At 39.2% G+C, this 21714-nt stretch overlaps 1 protein-coding gene across 11 annotated transcripts in view; it reads right to left on the bottom strand.

Annotated features, from left to right (window-relative positions):
• Positions 1-21714, bottom strand: part of gab1 (GRB2-associated binding protein 1) — a 76989-nt gene that overhangs the window by 16569 nt on the left and 38706 nt on the right. For 9 of the 11 annotated variants that reach the window (XM_061679174.1, XM_061679170.1, XM_061679172.1 and 6 more), the window contains 6 exons: positions 11188-11316; positions 9910-10075; positions 5171-5399; positions 4180-4417; positions 2446-2866; positions 1025-1119 (listed from right to left, as the gene is read on the bottom strand). In XM_061679174.1, the coding sequence (XP_061535158.1) occupies positions 1025-1119; positions 2446-2866; positions 4180-4417; positions 5171-5399; positions 9910-10075; positions 11188-11295 (1257 nt within the window). In that variant the 5' untranslated portion in view covers positions 11296-11316. Of the gene's footprint in view, positions 1-1024; positions 1120-2445; positions 2867-4179; positions 4418-5170; positions 5400-9909; positions 10076-11187; positions 11317-18616; positions 18794-21714 lie in introns of those variants that run through there. The other 2 variants (XM_061679175.1, XM_061679178.1) reach the window with 2 other exon arrangements.

Genomic DNA, 21714 nt, shown 5'->3' with positions numbered 1-21714 from the left:
GAAAATTAAGACCCCAATTTTTCTATTTTAATAAAACTGTTAAAAGTTTGCAATCTTATGAGAATGAAGGAACAATACTGGGTTTTTAAAAAATATTTTAAAAGAATGAAGTCTTCATCTTATGAGACTGAAGTAGCAATTTTAGGTGAAAAACAAAAACATTATTGCAATTTATTTTAAACAAAATTTTTACAATAAAAAGGATAATGACGTAGCAATAAGATGAGTTGCAATTTTACATTTAAAGTTGTAATCTTACAAGAATAACGTCATGATTAGGGACGCACTAAAATGAAAATACTAATCGGTAGCCAAAACAAAAAACAAGGAAACTAAGGCCGAAAACTGAAAAAAAATTATTATACCAATTATTAGTAAAATTGCATTTATGGCTACGACTGTGTACTAACCTCACTAAAAGCAAGGCATTGCAATTGCACAAATTAATATTAATGCTTCAAAGAATATATCAATTACAAAATGAAATTTTTTTCTAGCACCGACATCCCAAAAATGTACAGATAGGGCTGGGGCATATGGGGAAATAATTTCTAATACGTTTTGTTTTCATATCAGTCGATATCGATAGCTATCACGGTACGATCTTAAATGTTTTTAATGTTCCCTGTTACTCTTAAAAATTTTTAATAAAATATTTTCTGTAAAACGTTGAACATGACATGGAACATTATACCACTGTGTAAGACAATTAAAACATTGTAAACGTGTATAATCTGACCATGCAAACGCTTTCGAGTTATCCAATTCCAATTTACACCAAGGGAGACTAAAGAGGGTCCATTAATCGTCCCCTTCAATCCCTTATGTTCAACTGCGCTTAGTGGTAGCATGGGCTGCATGCAAATCGCAAAGTTGAAATATTACAAAATAGAATTACAGAAGAATTAACTTCCTAATCTTACCAGGGTGTTTTTTTTTTTTTTTTTTTTTTTTTTTTTTATAAGAGTTTAAGATGCCTATACAAATTAGAGTGTGGCTGTAGACCTGTCAACCTAGAACTCACAAAGTAGCTGTTGAAACTTTCGTTGAAGTCGAATGAGCAGCTCTTGTCAGATGGGAAGGATCTGGGAATGTCGTAGCAGTCCTGGGAACCAAAATCTTTAAAAAAAAATAAGAATAATAAAAAAAAAATAATAATAATAATATTAAATAGGACAGTTCACACAATTTAACACGTTCCCCAAGCGTTAAAGCACTGATGAGGACTGACCACCTGCTTACACAGATGATCACAGTTGATATTTCAGAGGGATCAGATGCAACCAACGACACTCAGATGACATTTATCACCACAAGGAGGAGGAGGAGGAAGCGGAAGAGGTGGGGAGAGAGTGGAGTGACACTTGGTTGTTGTCATTCTCGTTCCATTTTAAGAAAATACAGTCATAATTTTGCAAGACTAAAGTCAGCATTTTATGGGAATCAAGTTTTAATTTCACGAGATGAAGATCGTAATATTACGAGAAAAAAAAAATGTGAGCAAAAACAATTGTGATTTTCCAACAATTAAGTGCTGATATTAGGAGACAAAAATGCGGGAAATTTAAGGATTTTACAGGGGGAACGATTTTAAAGAATAAAGTCCCCGTCCCCCGTCCCCTCCGAAAACGTTTTAGGGTGGAAAACTATTATTGGCAGTGTATCCCCGCTTATTCAAAAACATTTGGGATTAAAAAAAAATTAAAAAAATTAAAAATAAAAATAAAAATGTATTTTCCGTGCAATTATAATTTGGGTCAATTATCCACGGATTTTCACTATTCCTGATCGGGCCTGGTACCCATCCCCTGCGAATAAGAGGGGTCCACTGTATTTCAAGTCATAACATTATGAGAAAAAATAATTATATGAGAATAAAGTCATCATATGATGAGAATAAAGCTGAGATATTCCGCCAATAAAGTCATAGTAAATAATACAATGTACTATAAAATGTAATTTCAAGACAAAGTTGTAATATGACAAAAAATAAAATTTTACAAGGATAGCTGTAACTTTTAAAGAGAAATGTATAATTTAATAAATAAATAAATAAATAAATAAAGTTGTGCTTTTACGAGAGTACGGTCACGTCGGTTAACAACTTTATTTTTGTAACATTACATCTTGTAATTCCTGTAATTTTATTATATTGCTAGCCCACTAGCATAACTGCCCAAGTCATTTTTAACTGACTGTCACAATATCTGAAAAAATAAACTTTAAAAAAAAAATACCTCTTTATGTCAGTGTAGCTTCTCAGTCATCCAGGTCATGGTAATCTGCAAATGTTGAATCGAGGCAACTTTTCTCATTTTCCAAAAACATTCAAAAATGACTTGGTCAACTATACTATCAGGCTAACGATATTTGTTTTCCCTGCAATGCGGGCCTAATACCCCTTCTATGTCATTCCCCCCAAATAAATATCTCAACTATACAAACCTTTGCGTAGGCGCGAACTGTCGACAGTTCCGATAGTGTTGCTGCGTAAAGCTTTATTGCAAGCACTTGTAGGCACACAGTAGTTTCCGTCGGTCTCTGACGCCGAGCGAGGCATGTAATAAGTGTCTGTGGGGGAGCGCTCGGCGTGGGCCGGCGGGGGTCCGGAGATGGGCTTGGGTGGCCTGGGAGGGGGCAGGACGTCCCCCCCGCCTTCCGAGGACGACATGGTGCGGGGGACCTGGTAGGTAGAGTTAGCCCCGGGCGTGGGTGGGATGTCGTAGCTGATGGACAGATTGCGTATCTGCGTCTCCACGGAGGGCTTTCGTGAGGGGGTGTTGAAGACGTACAGTTCAGACCCCTCGCCGCCAACGTCCTGGTGGGCCGTGGGGGACGATGCCGACTTGGGGAGCAGCACGGTGTCCTGAGAGCAAGGGGAAAAATTATGGTAAATTTCAAAATGTGAAACTTTCCATGAGAATTAAAGAGAATAAACCAGGAATTGAAAAATGAAGGTTGGCTCCTCATAGGGAGCTTAAATAGTTGATGAAAATACATTTTGGCATAATCCTGCCTAAATATTAATGCAACTACAAGGGCACCAAAAGTTTTTCGCGTTTTGAGCCACCCTTTGGTCAATCGAGTTATGACCCAGCTTCAGATACGCCACTGCTACGGTCAAGTATTTAAAAAAATTAATAAATAAAAAAATAATTGGAGCAATTAAGGTACTGTAATGCCTTCAAATGTGGATAAGTCAGCAAAATAGAGTATTCGGGGGAAAAAAAAAAAAAAAAAAAGTATGAACTAGTTTATTTTGTGATAAAGGAACTGAATTTTGAACTAGTTTGCGTAGAAAATGAATCTTTGGTTATTATGAAGGTAACAAGTACAGTACGCCACCTTATAGCAACCATAGCGTTACTTACAAGTGCTTTTCCTCAGTGTAGTTTACTGTGTGACATATGGCCAGTATACTACCATCTGATGATCTGTAAGTGGCAAAACCTTGAGTCAAGTAGGTGAAAAACATGGCAAATGTGGCCACAGAGGAATACCAGCAAAATGAGTCATGTACCCAAACAGAAGACAGTTTTGGTTAAGTCAGATGCAAGAAATATTTGTTTTCTCTCGAGGTTTCTTCATTTTAGTTTGAAAAAGTTGAACACTTCCAAAACCTTTAGTAGTACAAAGAATATTTGTCTATTTTCTTGTTAGCTGGTCTAAGCTTATAAATGCACATCCATGAACCCAATGTATTAATATGTCACACAATGCAAAAACAGTAGCTGCTTAAGTGAAGATGCACAAAGGCTGTTAATGTTTTTTTGAAATACCTTATATCTTTTATGCACAATGTGAATTAAAGAAATGTTGATTATATAGAAAAGGAAACCAATTAGACATCCGTTATTAAGTGAAATATCTTTTTGCTTTTGTATTCATAATTGTTATTTAACCAAGCAAAATATAGCTTATCCAAATACTCGATTGTTCGATAGAATTTTCAGTAGGATACTCAAGTACTAAAATATTCGTTAGCAACAGCACTACATTAAACTCCCCCGTTATATTGTTGTATTTTTATTATTTAATAAAACCCTTGCTTCGGGTCTGTGCAGTTAACCTGCAAAAAAAATTGCTCCTCAAAATTAGAAAGTTTCTCCTCAAATGAAGCAATGGTTAGCAAAACTCAAAGTAAAAAATAATTTTCAAACCTTGCATTGGCAGCCCTACCTGAGAGTAGCTGCGGGGCAGGTGGTAGAGGCCGTTGTCGCTCAGGAGGGAGGCGCCCCGTGACGGCGGGGAGTCGTATAGGGACGAAGCAGAGGCGGGGGCCGGGTGCCCGGCAAAGAAGCCGTTCTGAGAGGTGTGCTTGGCCGATGACGTGGACGACGTGGGCGTTCGGTGTGACGGGAGGTTGTCATTCAGGTCCGTTTCGGAGGAGGTAGACTTGGAACACTCAGTGTGGGCTCTGAGATGACAACACAGGAGATGGACGTTTGAGTTGAGATGAACATCAATATTGATGCTGCGACAATTTAATTTCCCTCACAGGATGCATAAGGTATCTATCATCCATCCATCTACCATCCCTACCCACCATGCAATTGGAATCACCACATATAGACAATAAGTTTGGGTTTAAGTCTCTGCTCTACTTAATCGCTGCATATAAACAAATGCTGGGCACTAAGCAGGCAAGTCCTTTATTTATGTGCCCAAAAACCTATAAACTGCCATAAATTGCACATTTTGCCATCATGTAGTACTTTTTAACTACAAAGCACAACCCTGGCGACATAAACGTGAGACCAAAATAATTCTTAATAATTCCTGCCCATCCCAAAATGAAATGACCATTTTCGACAATGAAATGCTGTTGGTTAATTTCAAAACATGCGTGTGAGGTTTTGATCTAACAGAAAGGACAATCCAAATGCTTCAAAATGCACCAAAACCATCTTCAAGAAGCTATGGAAACGCATTTTAGTTTTGGGTGGGTCAAACACCACACACAAACCAAGCACTTTCAAGCTGAATGGCGGGTCACTCACAGACTAGCCTGGGGAGGAAGAGTCCTGCTCTCGCACTCCTCCAGGAGCAAATATTCCCGGTCTCCCTCCAGAGACAAGTGAAGCGGCACTGAGCTACACGAGGCGCAGCAGGGATGAAGAATGGTGGAAGGACAAGAAGCAGCACAGGAAGAACGGCACGGGGGTCTTACCTGTTGGCATCGGGCTTTTTGCTCTCACAGTTGACCAGCCACAAGTAATCCTGGGGCTCCTCCGTGCTGGATTGGGAGTCCAGATGCCGCACGCTGACCGGCTGGTAGGGAGGTGGCACGGCGGTCAGGGCTGCCGCCGGCTGACCCACCAAGTTGCCAAGCGCCGTGTGCGGAGGGGTGCCCACCACCAGGCCCCCGATGGCCGACTGCTGGCCAGCTTTGGCAGCCTCTTGAAGACAAAGGAGAGAGGATGGTGACCATTTTAGCTTGTGTTGAAATGCAACATACTGTAAGATCATGTGGTTGGAAAAGCCATCATTTTACGGTGTCACTGTACTGTATAAAACGACACCCACATGGAATGGGGTACAAACTCAACCCAAAATGGAATTTTGCAATGCGGGGACATGGATGTAAAATTTAACACCTTCTCCCAGGCTTCTACCAACCTGAAGTCAATGGCACTGGCAGAAAATATATTAACTATTCTCGTAAAATTCAGACTGTCGTAACATACATAAAAATTATTCCCCCCCTCCAAGCTATTTTTATACCAACATTCAAGTGTCTTTAGAAAAATACAACTTGATTTTATGATCCATTGGTGAAGGTTTGACAGTTAACTTCAACAGGGAGTGGCATTAAAAAGCTTTAACCCTCTTTTTTTGAAGAATTGTTCACCATTTGCCAAAGGGCTGCTATTAAGTTGAGGTGAGTTCACTGCCACCATACAGTGCTCATATCTCAAATTTGAGCTCACAAATCAAAGCAATAAATAAATAAAATCAGTTGAATGACAGCTTGTACCTGGAAAAACCCGGGTCATTTGTATCTCAAGGCACTACTGTATAAACTTATGAATATTCGATTAATTTCTGAACAGGTAAGCTTTTATTCAATTGTTGATAGAGGACAATAGCTCATCTTGTGTCTATGTCAGATTTGAATGCTGACACGTCAGATAGCAAATTTTTTTTTTTGCACAGCACCGATAGCAATTCTGTAATGACTTATTCCATCTAGTACAGTCTTTTGGTGCCTGATAAAAGTTTTACCTATGTTAGTGAAGCTTAATGTGTCGACTGGACAAGTCAGAGAACCACATAATAGAAGTCGAAGACAGCCCAAAGAAATGTTGCTATATCTATACCTTAGACGGCATTGGTGCAATATTTGTACACATTTTAATATGCACAGTTTTGTATGTTTTATCTCTTTTCTCTCTCTAATTTCCATTTTCTTTTTTTATACTGTATGGCTCCTGATTTATATGGACCTGTGTCTGCAATATATATAAAAAAAAACTTTCCCCTCCAAATTATGATTCTACTCCTTGATAATTACACTATGCTCCTAATATTAAGAGTTAATTCTAAACTTATACTTTATTCCTGTAAATTACAACTTCACTTTCTAAATCAGACTTATCACTTGTAATAAGATTTTTTGTAATACGATTTTTTTTCTTGTAAAATTATTACTTTAATCCAGTAAGATAACAACTTTATCATAAAATTTAGCATTGTTGTTGTAATTAAGACTAATCACCTTAAATTATTACGTTATTCACATAAATTTAACCGTTTTCTTGTAATATTGAGATGTTTTCCCCCTAAAATTATTAATTTATTCCTGCAAAAATTGCAACTTTAATCTTATTAAATAAAGACTTTTTGTAATATTACGATAACTGCATGCCCATAAGATTAAGGCTTCTTCTTACATTACGCTGTTTTTGTGAAAAAACGCACAAAGCTGAAGCAATATCACACCTTCACTGGGTTCTGTGAAAAAGGCACTGGTGGAAAAGGCCAGGTCTTGGCTCTAATGCAAGAATATTGGGGGATCTCTGTGTAAAAGAAGCTAAACGACACCAACTGAAAGCCAATGCAATGTAGCGCTAAGAGATAAATGTGCTAATTTGTACTCTTTTTTTCTCCCTCGATATTTCCCCTGCCTACTCTTATCTACTTTCTCGCATGACAAACTTTCTCTGCTCTTCAAGGTGCATGGCTTGCTCATCTGTCTCATCGCCATCAGTTGGCAGAGGTGCTGAATCACAGATACCTGTTGATCATATACACCTCCCACTCTTACTTCTCTCCTGCCGTCTCATATCATCAGCGTGATTATTTAGCACTTCAGCAACACACACACACACACACACACACACATGTACACACAGTGGGCCCGCACAATCACAAGTGCAAAACGTAGAGCCAAGGACATTCTTTTGTAAGAAGAACTGCGGGGAAGGCGATATGCGAGAATGTTGGTCCAAAGCAGCTTATTTTCCCACGTTTACTCTCACAACACCGGTTTTTAATCACTAGTTGCTATAGGAGACCAAGAATTTTACACAAAAGCGACATCAACAAAATAGTGGAGAGAACGGCCTTGAAGCAACAGGACTGAAAGGTTGAAAGATGAATTTGTCAAATTAGTCCAATTTTTTCACCTTTTAATCGTATCTAAAAAGCACAGACATTTAATAAGGGGGACAAAACTGAACTACAACTCCATTGACAATAAACAACAGTTTGTCAAACAGTGAACAATTCATCAAAAAAGAAGCTTCAAGCTGTTTAATGACACCCCACTTGAAGTTTACTGTTCAACTAAAACAATGAGAATGAAACTTTGTGTAAGTAAAAAAAAAAAAAAAAACGATTCCTTCAGAATGGCCCGCTAGCTTAAAGCTATAGTATGTAACTTTTGGCACCCCACCCCACACCAAGCTTGAATTCTACACAACAACGAAAGAACAGAGCCGTCGCTTCAATAAGACGTAGGCAATGCATGTTATGCCCGTTATATGTGATTCTACAACATTTTTACTATGTTTTGAAGGACATGCGTCATTACCATGCTGTCATTTCCGTGCTGTCATTTCCAGTGTTGCACCAAACGGGCCAGCACGGGAAATTAATACGGCATTCACTAAATATAAAAAATATATACTGACAATACAGCAAGATGTTAGAGGAGCTGAATGGCTTAATCAGCATTGTGTCATCTCCTCTAGTAGTGACTTGGGTGAAAATGACCTTTTAAACAAAAAACAGTCGTGCATTATAGCTTTAATGCTGACATACAAAGGAAAATGCCATTGACGTGACTGGTTAGTAGCATCGATATCTGCCGTTTTAAAACCCTTTATGCTACGGACATTCAACTACAAACAGTGGCGCAACACATGTAGCCAGATAATATACCAATACTCACAGGTATATATTCTTAATCCTCTCTGAAAAATGACAAATATTACAGACTCTTACTAGGTCACTTTCAGTAGTGTCTGCATGACTTACAGCCTCCCGGTGGCAAAGGCAGCTACATCAGAAGGAGCAGCACAATGAAATGAATTGCAGCATTAAAACATGATGCAAAAACTGTTTCGTTGCATTCTATTGAATTATGTTGATGTTCTATGTTTTAATAAAGTCCAATACAATAGAATGCTATTTTTCCTCTTCAAAAAACATAACATTCCTACGTGGGCACTGGCCAATTGTATGAATTTGTGAGAAAATATGAAATTTACCAAATTTGGACATGGTGGTTTCGGCCTGACGCCAGCGATAAGCCAGATTTGTGCTCCGAGACAATCCCATTCCGGAGGTCAACAGACAATTTCTTCAACTGTGGGACCTTTCAGTGGTACCTCGACTTAAGAGTTCAATTCGCTCGGAGACCAAGCTTGAAACAAAATTTGCTTGTACCTGTATTTCAAATAAATTTTCCCCACTTAAAAGAATTGAAATGTCATTAATTACATTCCAACCCCCAAAAATGTAAATATTTAGTTTTTAGTAAAGAAAAACAGCTAGCATTGTATCACATAAAATCATAATAAAATAGAATTTTTATAAAGTGCATTGTAATGCACTGTAGTATTTGTGTATTGATGTGTGCTTTTCACGCACATGGCCAAGTGACATCAGAAGCTGGAGTCAGTCTGTTGGTGGGTTTAGTTTGCATGTGAGAAACTGGGTGTGAGTTGAGGCCTACAGCAGCTCCTTGGAATTGTTCTTTTTGTTTTGTGTGTTTGACTGTTTCTCCCATTAAGAAAAGTATCAAGTGCATCAGTGACTGTGGCACTCCTTGTCCACATGCAAGAGCATTACAGTTCTTTCTCCTCTTCACTCGAGAGTCGGCAGCCCTGAAGCTCACTCATAACGCAAATTTTGGTTTGCAACACAAAGGCAAAAAAAAAAAAAAAAAAAAAAAAAAAAGAAAAACAACAATTGACCAAGTCTTGCCTCATCACTGGGAAAACTCATAAGTTGACGCACTCTTAAAGTTATGGAATCAATGTATATAAACAGGTGTGTACCTTTCCAAATCATGCCTGAGCAACTGCATTTACCACACACTGCAATTAAGGTACCGTTTGATCAGCAGAAACAGGATGCACCTGACCTGAATTTTGAGTTTCATTGCAAAGACTGAATACTAACATACATGTGATGTCTTAGGTTTATCAATTTTGGTATACCGCTGACAAATAACTAAATGTGGAAAAAGTCCAACGCTGCAAATACTTTTTGGATGTACTGTAATGCTTCGAAACAGCAGCGGGGAACTGTGCAAAACCAGCCCTAAAACAACAACAACTAGATAATTGGGGCCAGGGCCAATGGAGAAGGTTAGCCATAATCCTCCAAAATAAAATTTGAGAGATAGTAGCCCTCTGGGGACACACAAGAGGAATGTACAGTAATAGGTCTGGTTCTTACCGTCATCGGTGGGGTTGAAGCCACATATGTCGCAGATGCAGCGCACCCACTTGTTCATCTCCTCCTCCGTGTCAGCCACAAGGTAGAAGACACGGTCGATGGTCTTGATGTCAAAAATGAAGCTGTGCTCCAAGTCCTTCTTGTTGAACGTCAGCCCGGCATCCACCTAAGGGTGGAAGAGGGGATGGATTAGTCCTAAATTTCAACAGCTCCAATATTCACATGACCTATAAGTCCCACCATATACCAAGCGACGTTGCCGAATGCGACTGAAATGGACCTTTGCAACAAAATTACAATTGGCAACTCTTCGCCACACACCTAGCGATTAAGCACCACACATCTACCGACCGACTGCAATGGAAAAACTGCGCCACTGTAACCGGTTTTGAGGCTCCATATACAATACGCTGTACGGTATTATTTTTTCATTGAACCACAAAAACATGACACGATAGTCAATGCAGAAGCAGATGGCCACAAAGAGGAAACAGTCAAGAATAAGGACAGTGTGTGAATATTTTGAGAGGCCATGCTTTGCTTTCTAGCCAAATGTACTTTTGAAATTATATGAATAATATAGTTAATTCCATCCATCCATTTTCTGAGCCGCTTCTCCTCACTAGGGTCGCGGGCGTGCTGGAGCCTATCCCAGCTGTCATCGGGCAGGAGGCGGGGTACACCCTGAACTGGTTGCCAGCCAATCGCAGGGCACATACAAACAAACAACCATTTGCACTCACACCTACGGGTAATTTAGAGTCTCCAATTAATGCATGTTTTTGGGATGTGGAAGGAAACCGGAGTGCCTGGAGAAAACCCACGCAGGCACGGGGAGAACATGCAAACTCCACACACGTGGGGCCGGGGATTGAACCCGGGTCCTCAGAACTGTGAGGCTGACGCTCTAACCAGTCGGTCACCGTGCCACCAATATAGTTAATTATTACTGTAAAACACAATACATATATACACAGTGATGGTAGGACCGGCTGGTTCAGTTGAGACATTTTTCTCATCAACTTTATCATCAAAAAAGGGTCATTTTGTTTCTATCGTAATATGACTTAATTCCTGTAAAAACAGGAAATTACAGAATATTCTATTTTATACTATTTACCCTGACAACCATATTCTAAGGCTCACCCTACAAAAAATCATCCACTCTTGTAAAAAGCAACCCACTACCACGGAAAGCTAGATTTTCCATAGTGTAGTGAATTTGCAGTAATAAAATTGAAACAAAGACAAGTCTATGCATATGAAAAGGAAGGGTACCTGCTCACACAAGTTGAGGTCAATCACGCGGATGGGCTTCTTGGCGTGGTCATTCTTGTAGTACTCCAGCACATCTGGGTCGCCTGTCAAACGGCCACTGCGAAGCATAAACCACCGCTTCTTCCATGCCTGCACAAAACACCAAAAATAGTTAAAGCTCGCTCTAACAACGACCACTCCGTTCCCAACTGACCGTGAGTGAACAAGGCGAGGGGAGGCGAGGCCATTAAAGGACAAATGTGCATCGGGTAGAAGCAGGACAAAAGCCACAGTCTGATGTCACATCCTGATTGTGGTTGAGAACTTAATCCATCAAGAGAGATAAGGAGCTCCTCTCAATGAGATTTGTTGTAAAGTAAGTAAGTACATTTTATTTCTATACAGTGGATATGAAAAGTCTACACACCCGTCTAAAAAAAAAAAAAAGAGACCAAGATAAACCATAATTAAACTGTTTTCACCATAAGTGACCAATAAGCTGTATAACTCAATTTGAAAAAAAAAAAAAAAAATGTAAATAAATTTGAGAGGGGAAATAAAAAAAAATCTGAGAGGGCGAAAAAAAAAAAAAACATAATGTGGTTGCACAACTGTGTACCCCCCCTTACAAATGGGATGTGACTGTGTTCTGAATTAACCAATCACATTCAAAGTCATGTTAATTGAGATTCAGCACACACCTGCCATTATTTGAAGTGCCTCTGATTAACCCCAAATACATTTTAGCTGGTCTAAAACGCTTTTCCTAAAGTTTTTGCTTACTGGCAGACACCTGAAGTCCCTCTATATGTTCTGACAGTAAATGCTACCATACCATGCAGTCATGAATATACAAAAAAGAGAAACGAAACATTTCACAGTTAATCCATGAAAAAACAAAAATCTCGTTTTACCGGAATGCCTGCCTAAACAAATGCGCAACAGCAAGCGGATTTTTTTTTTTAGCCATAAATCTTCTGGCTCGCAACAAAAAGGGCATGATAGAGGTGAATATATCAGCATCAGTCCCTTTCAAAGCCAAAATTTTCATTTTTTTTCCGATGACAATATTTTGTACCAATGGACACAGAATGTGGGGGCAAAGTAGACTTGTTTTTTTCCGAATTCAAAGGTAGTACTGGAGGGAAAACAAAGGTGGGCGGACTCATTTAGAGCCTTTCACACAGTCCAAAGCCTGCTTTCCCCCCCGTGTTACTGTATGAAAAGTAATGTGGCAAAATGGGGGGGGGGGGGAATCAAACCAGTAATTTGACACCTTCTGGGGTAGTATCAGAGACTGTCAAAGCCTGTAGCTACTTTTAAACTGTCCATCACAGATATAGTCGATCCGACAGTTTCGATCCCACCTTCTGTAGTATGAGTCAAAACACAGGCCTGACGAGGTTTGTAGCCCCTTTCACACTGCCCGTCAAAAAGCTGGCTTTTTGTCATGTCTGTATGAAAGGTACTGACGTAATATAAGGGGGACAAAGTCGACCTGTAAATTTTACACCTTCTGAGATAGTATCAAAGTCGAAACAATGTCGGGAATATGCCTGCAACGCCTTACACGCTCTGATCAAAGTAGTCTTTTCCAGTGTCACTGTGTCAAAGGTACCAATTGGCAACATGACAAGATTTCCCAAAAATGACAGTCTGTCCAAATGTCCTGTTGGAATGGCCACTCCAACCAGAGTACCTGAATAATGGGTTCCGAAAGATTTTTTTTGTGTCGGGAAAAATGCCATTTTGGGGAAGTGTTTTTGATATTGCCCATAGAAAATCTGGTTTATAAAAAAAAAAAAAAAAAAAAAAAACCTTCAAATTAGAATGAAGCATTATTATTTCTCAACATATCTCCTCGACCCTTTCGTTTCATCTGCTACTTTGGGAAGCCCTTCTCCGACTGGCTGACAAGTTTCAGGTAAAAATATCCACCAATAAGCTCATACGGGCCAAAATTTCAAAGAGCTCTGTAAAGCATAGCGCCAAAATACCCATTACACTTCAAACGGCGTCACTTTCCCTAAAAACTCCACTTAAATAGCGTAAATGGAACATTATTGGTGAAAAGAGAAGTGTGGGCAGTAGAATATGTGATGTACTTTAGTAATTAATTGCTTTTTCCTGAATTCATTCGGTATGGAGGATTTTAGGGGCGTTTGAAGTGCTTATTCTGCTGTGAGAAAGCAAAACTGATGCAAAAAGGGGGATAAGTCAACCTGACAATTTGACACCTTCTGCAGTAGTAGAGCTGCAACATAGGCAGAACGAAACATCTATCCCCGTTCACAATGCCCACCAGCCGGCTTTTCCCCATATCGATTCAAATTCAACCAGCAAACATCCGCACTTAGAAGGAAGTAAAGAGAGGCTTAACAGCGTAAAGTGACGAGAGCATGTAAAAGAAATTCAAAACTTCTCCCGCTCTGTTGTGTTGAAAGCAATTGTCACATTTCATGTCACATGAGAAACTGGTGCTGACATCATCTAATTATCTGATTGTCAGATGCCATGTCGCTGTGTGAAAGGAAATATCCAGTCTTTGCGGGGTTCTGTGTAAAGGCCAAGGCTGTTAATGCTGGTTCTTATGTTACTGCCACTTTGCGGTACCGCTGTGTAAAAGAGGCCATTAATTTGTTTACATGCAGCCTCAAAGAGGTCATTTTGGGAGCGAGTCATGGTGCCAAAGGTGGGCTGTTCCATTACAATTTACTGTGGGGGGGGGGAGAAGAAGCAGCAGGCTGGGATTGCTTAACTGAATACAAAAGTCAGCATAATTGTTACGTAAGGAAACACTGAAATCCAACATAAAAGGACACACACTGAAGCTGTATGCGAGGAATTTTAACAAAAAGCTTTGTTTATTGTCGCTTTTGGGAACGACAAGTGCTGGATCCAGAGGAGAGCGCTCATTTTTCCAGGGTCTCTCTTTGTGTGCAAGCCAAGGCCCAGCATGAGATGGTCCGAAGACCATTACAACTTCACCAGCAGCCAAAACAAAATACCGACGAGGATGGTCAGGTTTCCATTTCAAACTGGGAAAACCAAAACACAAACAAATAGCAACAATGGAAGAGAACGAGGGGTAGGGCTGCATAATTCATAAAATTGTAATCATGATTTTGGCTGCCACTTTTTAATTAGTCTGATCGCTGGCAATCTTTACATTTAAAATGCAGGCACTTCTGCATTTGAAGCGCTTTCGCAACCTTGTCAGCCAGCCACCAGGGGGCAAACGCATGGTTTGATGAAGCCGCGTTGGGTCAACTTCAAAATAAAAGCCTGAAATGGCATTGATGTCCATCCATCCATCCATTTTGTGAACCGCTTCTCCTCATTAGGGTCGCGGGAGTGCTGGAGCCTATCCCAGCTATCATCGGGCAGGAGGCGGGGTACACCCTGAACTGGTTGCCAGCCAATGGCAGGGCACATACAAACAAACAACCATTTGCACTCACTTTCACACCTACGGGCAATTTAGAGTTGTCAATTAACCAACCATGCATGTTTTTGGGATGTGGGAGGAAAGCGGAGTGTCCGGAGAAAACACTGATGTCCAATGTTTTAAATATGTAAGGCTTTTATTTGAATGCCCTCAGCACATTGCCGGCATGTTATCGCATTGCATATGAACAATCGTGGCGGCTCGCTTGACTTGTGAGAAAAAAAAAACCCAGGAGTAAATAGAGAATGCGCTTGTGACTCCGAGTGACTCCGAGTGACCTATAGTCAAGCAGAACAATGGAGCTGTTCCCATCCTTGACAATTCACTACATTGAGGGGCTTTTCAAATGAAAAGTTGGTGAAAAGTTGGTGCCTGCAGCCTGTTATTTGCTTGTATGGATAAACTGTATTTGCTTCCATTGAGTTGCACTTGTTGATTGCACTCTGTAATAGCATATTTATTTAGTTAGCCCTTGTTAAATTTGAAATTCTTTGGTACATATTATTTGTATTATTATCCATCATTTATTCTTATTTAAAGATTCATTTTGCAATGAAAAATAGTACAATAAAAATACGTTTTCCCTAACGTGGAAGAATCGAACTGTGGAGTAAAATACCTCTTTCCAGGAATCCTAAAATGACATAGAAAATCAATATCATATAGGGATGAAACGGTTAACCAATAAACCGTTCAGTTAGTAATTCTGATTTACATTGCAATTATTATTAATACCCTATCTCGCATCTGGGTGTAAACAAATCTGACGTAGACTTCTCTTTGTATAATGTGGCGTCTGTCTATTCATGTCACTTCATTCACATATCATTTGCTCGTCCGTACCGTAAAATCTTCCTGTTTACATTCTTGCAACCAATCAGAGATCGACGTTGAATGGTTTTTTTTTGCGACGCTGTTTGTGAATCTTGCATGTATACAAATTTATGAAAAAGTGCAGTGATTTTCCATCCATCCATTTTTCATACCGCTTGTCCTTATTCGGATGGTAAATGAACTGCAGCCTATTCCAGCTGACGTTGGGTGAGAGGCAGGGGTACACCCTGGATTGGATGCCAGCCAATCACAGAGCACATATAAACAAACAAGCTTTCATACTCGTATACCTAAGGACAATTTAGAGTCGTCATTGAAGCTTACATGCATGTTTTTGGAATGTGGGAGGAAATTGGTATACTGCACAAGGAGAAACCCACGCAAACAAAAGGAGAACATGCAAAGTCCGCAGAGGAAAGCTTGAGCCAAGAACCTCAGAAGAGTGAGGCAGATGTGCTAACCACTGGCACGCCATACTGCCCGGGCATCTGCGTTTATGTTTTATATTCAAAACAAAACGTGTTGCAATGTGTTAGGTGCATGCATCTGTTGTTTTTTTTTGTCGTGCCTATAAGCAGTACAAACAGTATTAATATGATACATTTAATCGTGATATTAAATTATCATACCGTAAGCAATTGGTACACAAACATTCAGTGCTGTTCAAATGTTATGTGTTACTTTACTATTTATTACACCCAACCTCAAATCTGGCACACTAAAATATATTAAACCTTTCCTGTTCAGTTAAATTCATAAACCTGAAACACTCACACTGGAGTGTTTGTGTTATTGTTATCATGTGGAGAAAGTGGAGCATCTCTCTCTCTGCCCTCCGGTACACCACACGGCCATTTTAGGTCAAGTTACCCCCTTAGGGATTTGAAGGGGACACAGAGCTAAGGTTACAGCATGGCCACGCTTCAAGCAGCCTGTGGAATGTAGACGACTGGCTTGGTCAGATCAAAACAACAAACTGTACAGTAATCTAACGGTGGCCAGTAAGCAATTTCAGTATAACAATAAAAACAAACCAGACAACAAGTTTCAAGCCTGTTACGCAAATTGGAGATGAAAGACTAATCCACACAAACATTTTATTTGTTTTTTTTTTAAATGCTACAGTAAGGTATGAATGACATATATGAAGTACCGGTATATTGGGAATAAATGTGCACTGGAAGTGTAGAAGCACGTATGTCCAAATTCTGTGTGCCATTGTATTTTTATCTGGAGAAACAAAAAATACATTGGGATAAAAATCGAACCTGCTGGACATCGACATTTTTTTACATTTATATTTTGACCCACATTTCTTTTTTAATCATTGTGGAAACTCCAATATCTGCTGTACAATACAAAATTGTATTGCAGCTATAATGCACTGTACATATCTGGTATGCCAGTGATTCTCAAAGTGTGGTATAAGTACCACCAGTGGTATGAAAAAGAATCATTTAATTAAATGTTCAAACTGTGCATAATTTTAGAGTGGATGAAAAAATAATTAATCCAGTTCAGTACATTTCTTTCATACAGTTCAGTTGTATTTAATTGTTTAAGTACAATACATTCACATCTAATCTTTAAGAATGGTTTGTCTTTAAACATTTTAGACGTGCAACAACTAATTTAATCGACAAGTATTTTGATAATTAATTGTTAAGAGACCTGGTTTGACTTGAAATTGTCCATATCGTTGGAATTTCAGCCTCTCAATTGTAAATATTCACAGATTTCTGTAGTTTTCCATGAAAACAGACTGATCTTTTGAGGTTAATCAGAATAAGACATTTGGAAACACAACAATGATCAACATTTTTGCCAATTTTCTGACATGTTACGGACTAAACCAGTAACTGAATCACAATCAATTCATATTTGTGCATTTTCTGCACTGAAAAAATGTTTTCATCCGATTCATCAATTAATCCAAAAATAATCGACAATCAAATATTAAAATAATCTTGAGTTGCAGCCATAATTTATTTAGGTACAATTTTCACTTAATTTATGTGCAATACATTTTAATAGAATTAAAATTAAAAAAAATCTAAATCTCAGTACAGTTTTATTTGCCTATAGTTAATGTTAATGTTCAAAATGTGCACAATTTGACAGTGACTTCGAATAATATTAAAGATACCTTTTAGGAATAATTTTTTTTAAGCTCAATGCCGTACGACACTAATGTATTTTCATGTTGGTCATGATGGTGGTACTAGGAAATATATTTTTTAGGTGGTAATTGGTGTAAAATTTTTGAGAACCACTGTGCAATGCCATTGTAGACATAATTTCATGAAGTATTATAATAATCTGTATAATAATAATTTGACAATTTGACCATAATGCCGTAATGACAGAGCTACCAAACAGTTAATGTCCTTCAGTCAGCCGTGGTTTGTAATGCTAGCTCACTATCAGGTCAGCTCATAATGGACTGTAATCCTATCATTATCTTGTCAATCAAATGATGGCAGTGTCAATCAAAACCAATTCAATCTGTCAAGGCTCCGTCAGTTTTAAAATGACAGACAGATAAGGAGAGAGAGTGCTGGCACATTGGCAAGCTGGTGATTAGCTCGAAACGCTCATCCATCTGTAGTCTTTCACACTTTTTCCTAACACACATTGATTTTCTCATGCAGATTCATACCCCCTAAAAAAAATTAAATGTCCTTCAGGGTAGATTCTTACGAAGAGCTACTGCCTGAAATTTTTGCACAATGTCTTGGAAGTATTGTGAAATTGAAGTCATCTGATGGGTTTTCCCACCAAAGGGTGTTTAGACGAACAGGCAGGACTGTGGCGGTAAATAGCGTGACACTGTGCAACACACAACAAAGCCAACTGTGGTACACAAAACAACAATGTAGGGCCATCGGACATGTTGCATTCTCTTAGCATGTTATGGATTTTTTCAAAAAGATGACAAGTCTTATGGTCACACAGAAGCACACCAGAATGCAGTGTGTCTACTTTAGACATAAATACTGTACCCCCAACAAAAGGGGGATAAAAGTGCAGAGCCATACCGATTTGAACCATACTACTTCACAGGGGCTTTATATTGACTCCCAACATTCAGTCCAAATACTACAAACACTCACTAAAACAATGTGACACCATGGTGTTGGAACAAGTAACTGCCCTGTCTCTACATACCTCCTCTGTTGGGAATCCTTCAGGAATGTGAAAGCAGCACCAATCACACTTTTTGCTCTGAATATTCCATCTTTGCTGGTGAATCTCAAGATCAAGCCATTTAAATGCAGTGTCAACTTTAGTTTATAGGAGCTTGCCTTGTCTCAGGGTTGGGAATGGGGCAGCATGGAACGATGCTGGAATAAGGATGGGGATTGACCCCCCCCTTCCCATTCCTGATATCGCAGCTGTCCATAAAAACTTCGTCCCCCTTTTCCTCCCAGTCTCCTGATAGGATGAAACACAGGAAGACACCATCCACTTGTCCCACCCAGTTACTACAGCCCGAGGGGGGCCAAACAGAGGGGATATTGAGGGTCTGAGGTTAGGAAGGGTCAGGGGAAGATGCCAACTGAGTTGAGTCACATTATTAATGAGAGGGGGGCACATGAGTCAACGGATTTGAGACATTTTGTGGTGGTGCGGTTCATAAGTGGACTTCCTGACTATTTTTGTCCAGAATGTTAACACTAGCTAATCACTCTGCTAAGCATAACCGACATCAAATTCTCTCAGGGAGATAGGGAGGATCAATAAAAATGACTATATCTTGAAAAAAAGTATAAAACCACTTTCAGCTTTGAACCGATGACAGGAACAAGCAGTGACGTAAGCCTCATATCCACCAAGGTTTAGGGTTTAAAAGGTCCCCAAAATCTCCAACCCAAAGGATTCAGTAACCTTTCGTAAGGGTACAAGTCCCACTGGTGCAACCCGGAGCCACAGTGCTATCCATTGATGTATCCACCTTCTTTCAAGGTAGGTAACGGTATAGCATTTCCATACAAAAAGGTCTTAAAATACCCATTCCAGACCACGCCTATGACAGACGAAATACATAAAGTAGTATCTTATTATTTATATATATTTTATAGCTTTATGGATAACACCAATACTATATGTATGTGAGGTGGAGTTATCATTTTTGTCCACTTGGGCTCACCATCCTCTCATTCCACAATACTGTAATCTGTGACTGAATACGTGTGACTTTAAAAAGGCAGGCCTGGGCTGTTGAGTGGCATGGGACTGAGTGAATCAGAGTGCAGCGTTGGCTAGCTTTCAACTGGCTAACCGTTAGCCACCCTGTGTGTTGAGTGATGCTGTGTCAGTGGTGGCAAAAACAGATTGTGTGTGAATATGTGCTTGTTTTTATTTTGTTACCTTGGTTCAATACAGTAAAGCGATCTAAAGGGCTGCGTCTATCCTTCTTCGGGCGGAGGGATTAGAATTTGTTCTAACTAGCGGTGGTAGGCTTTATTAATGATCTTTAATTTACCTTAGATGTGCAGTTGTGTAACTGAAGTCAGTTGTGCTTTGCAATAGGCACATTTGCACTTGAGTTTTTTTATTTTATTTATTTATTTATTAAGGGTGAAACAATCCCAAAATTTAGACGTGTTATCTTTTACGCACTCTTTCCTCCTGGCTCAGGGTTATTGGTCTGCAGTGACAGTCCATGTGGAAAATAATGACCGCAAAATCCCACGATATAGCAAATAATCCACTATGTAAGTAGGATGAAAAAAATCTGCGATGCATGGAACCCACAAAAAGTGAACAGTGATATAGTGAGGGACAGCCGTACTCCTTCGTTAAGGTGCCAGTCCAGGTTGTATGTTGTGGTACGTTTGTGAAAGGTGGACAGCTACACACTGCTGTCCATTGATTGGTCAACAGAAAAGTGTCCGTCTTCTTAGTTTGGTACAGGATAGCGTTTTCTCTGTCAAAGGTCAAGGGGAGAAACGAGTACTCCAGTTTTTCGAGTACAAAAAAAATTTGAGGAATTTTCTCTGCTCAGGAAACTGCTTATTTTATTAAGCTCAAGGGACACACAAGCACAACACGCTTAAGTCATTTCCGCGAAGGAAGGAGGCGGAAGTGAAGCGCACCCATTTGATTCAAAGAGCGGGGGGATAACGTCAGAGAATACAAATGTGAGAAAAAAAGAAAATGGCGAAAGTGTGGGAGCATACCAAACTAAGCAGTAAGTATAACATCGGTGATATGTAATTGCTGTAACACGGACTTTACGTATTACAACAGCACCTCTCTCAGGGTACGTCAATCCTTGCAACATTTCCTCCAAAGATACAAGATACACAGAATGCAGCGGAAGACCAATGACAAGGTAAAAATGTACTGTCAATTAGTGAGGTTAACTTTAACTTTAATTAACATAACGTTAGCCCTGCGGAGGGTTAGGGTTAATGATGAGTACCGTCAAATTTGTAGCCAGTTTACTACAATGGTGACAACTACAGTATGTGTGCAACCATACCGTGACGTCAATCAGTGTGCTTGTCATATTAGTTAACTGACAGTTTTGCTCAGTGTAGGCCAATAGATAAGCACTGTGAGACATATAGCCATCTAATCAGTAAGTGGCTACATTTTGAGTCACGTACTGTAGGTGAAAAAACAATATTGAGAGTGATGAATTAGGTACTGGGCCGTCTCAAGAGAAGGTTGTGAAATGTAGCAAAATTGGTCAGAGAGGACTTAAGAGTAAAAGGGCCTAAATGAGGGCAATATTTGTGTTTGCTCTCAAGGTGTCTTCATTTTAGTCTAGTCTGGTCTAAGCTCAAACGCACAGCCATGAACCTACTGTATTATGTCACGTGCTAAAATGCTAGCTGCTCAAGTGAAGTTACACATCTGTTTATACCTTTTTCAATTAACACCATGTGTTTTTATACTTACAATAAATGGTAAATTCAAACTGAAATGTATTATAATGTTTTATTTGTTTGAAATTGCATCAATGAAAATGTTTCCAGATAATAAATTACAGTTTGCTGCTGAATGTGAATTTAAGAAAACCGTTATCTAAAAAAGAAGAGCAATTGGTTGTTCATTATTGAGTAAAATGACATCTCTTTTGTGTACTCATAATTGCTCTTTAACTCAACCAAAATATAGTTTATGCAAATACTTGATTATTCAATAAAATTTTAAAAAGGATACTGGAACACTAAAGTATTCGATGCATAATTAATATTAGCTGCAGACCTAAAAAGGTCACAAATCTCCCATTCCTTTGTTCAATACAAATTCAT

The sequence above is a fragment of the Phycodurus eques genome, chromosome 6 (genome assembly GCF_024500275.1).
Source record: "Phycodurus eques isolate BA_2022a chromosome 6, UOR_Pequ_1.1, whole genome shotgun sequence".
In the NCBI taxonomy this organism is placed as follows: Eukaryota; Metazoa; Chordata; class Actinopteri; order Syngnathiformes; family Syngnathidae; genus Phycodurus; species Phycodurus eques.
The sequence above is the reverse complement of the archived record's forward strand: the minus strand, read 5'-3'. Positions and strand labels throughout refer to the sequence as shown.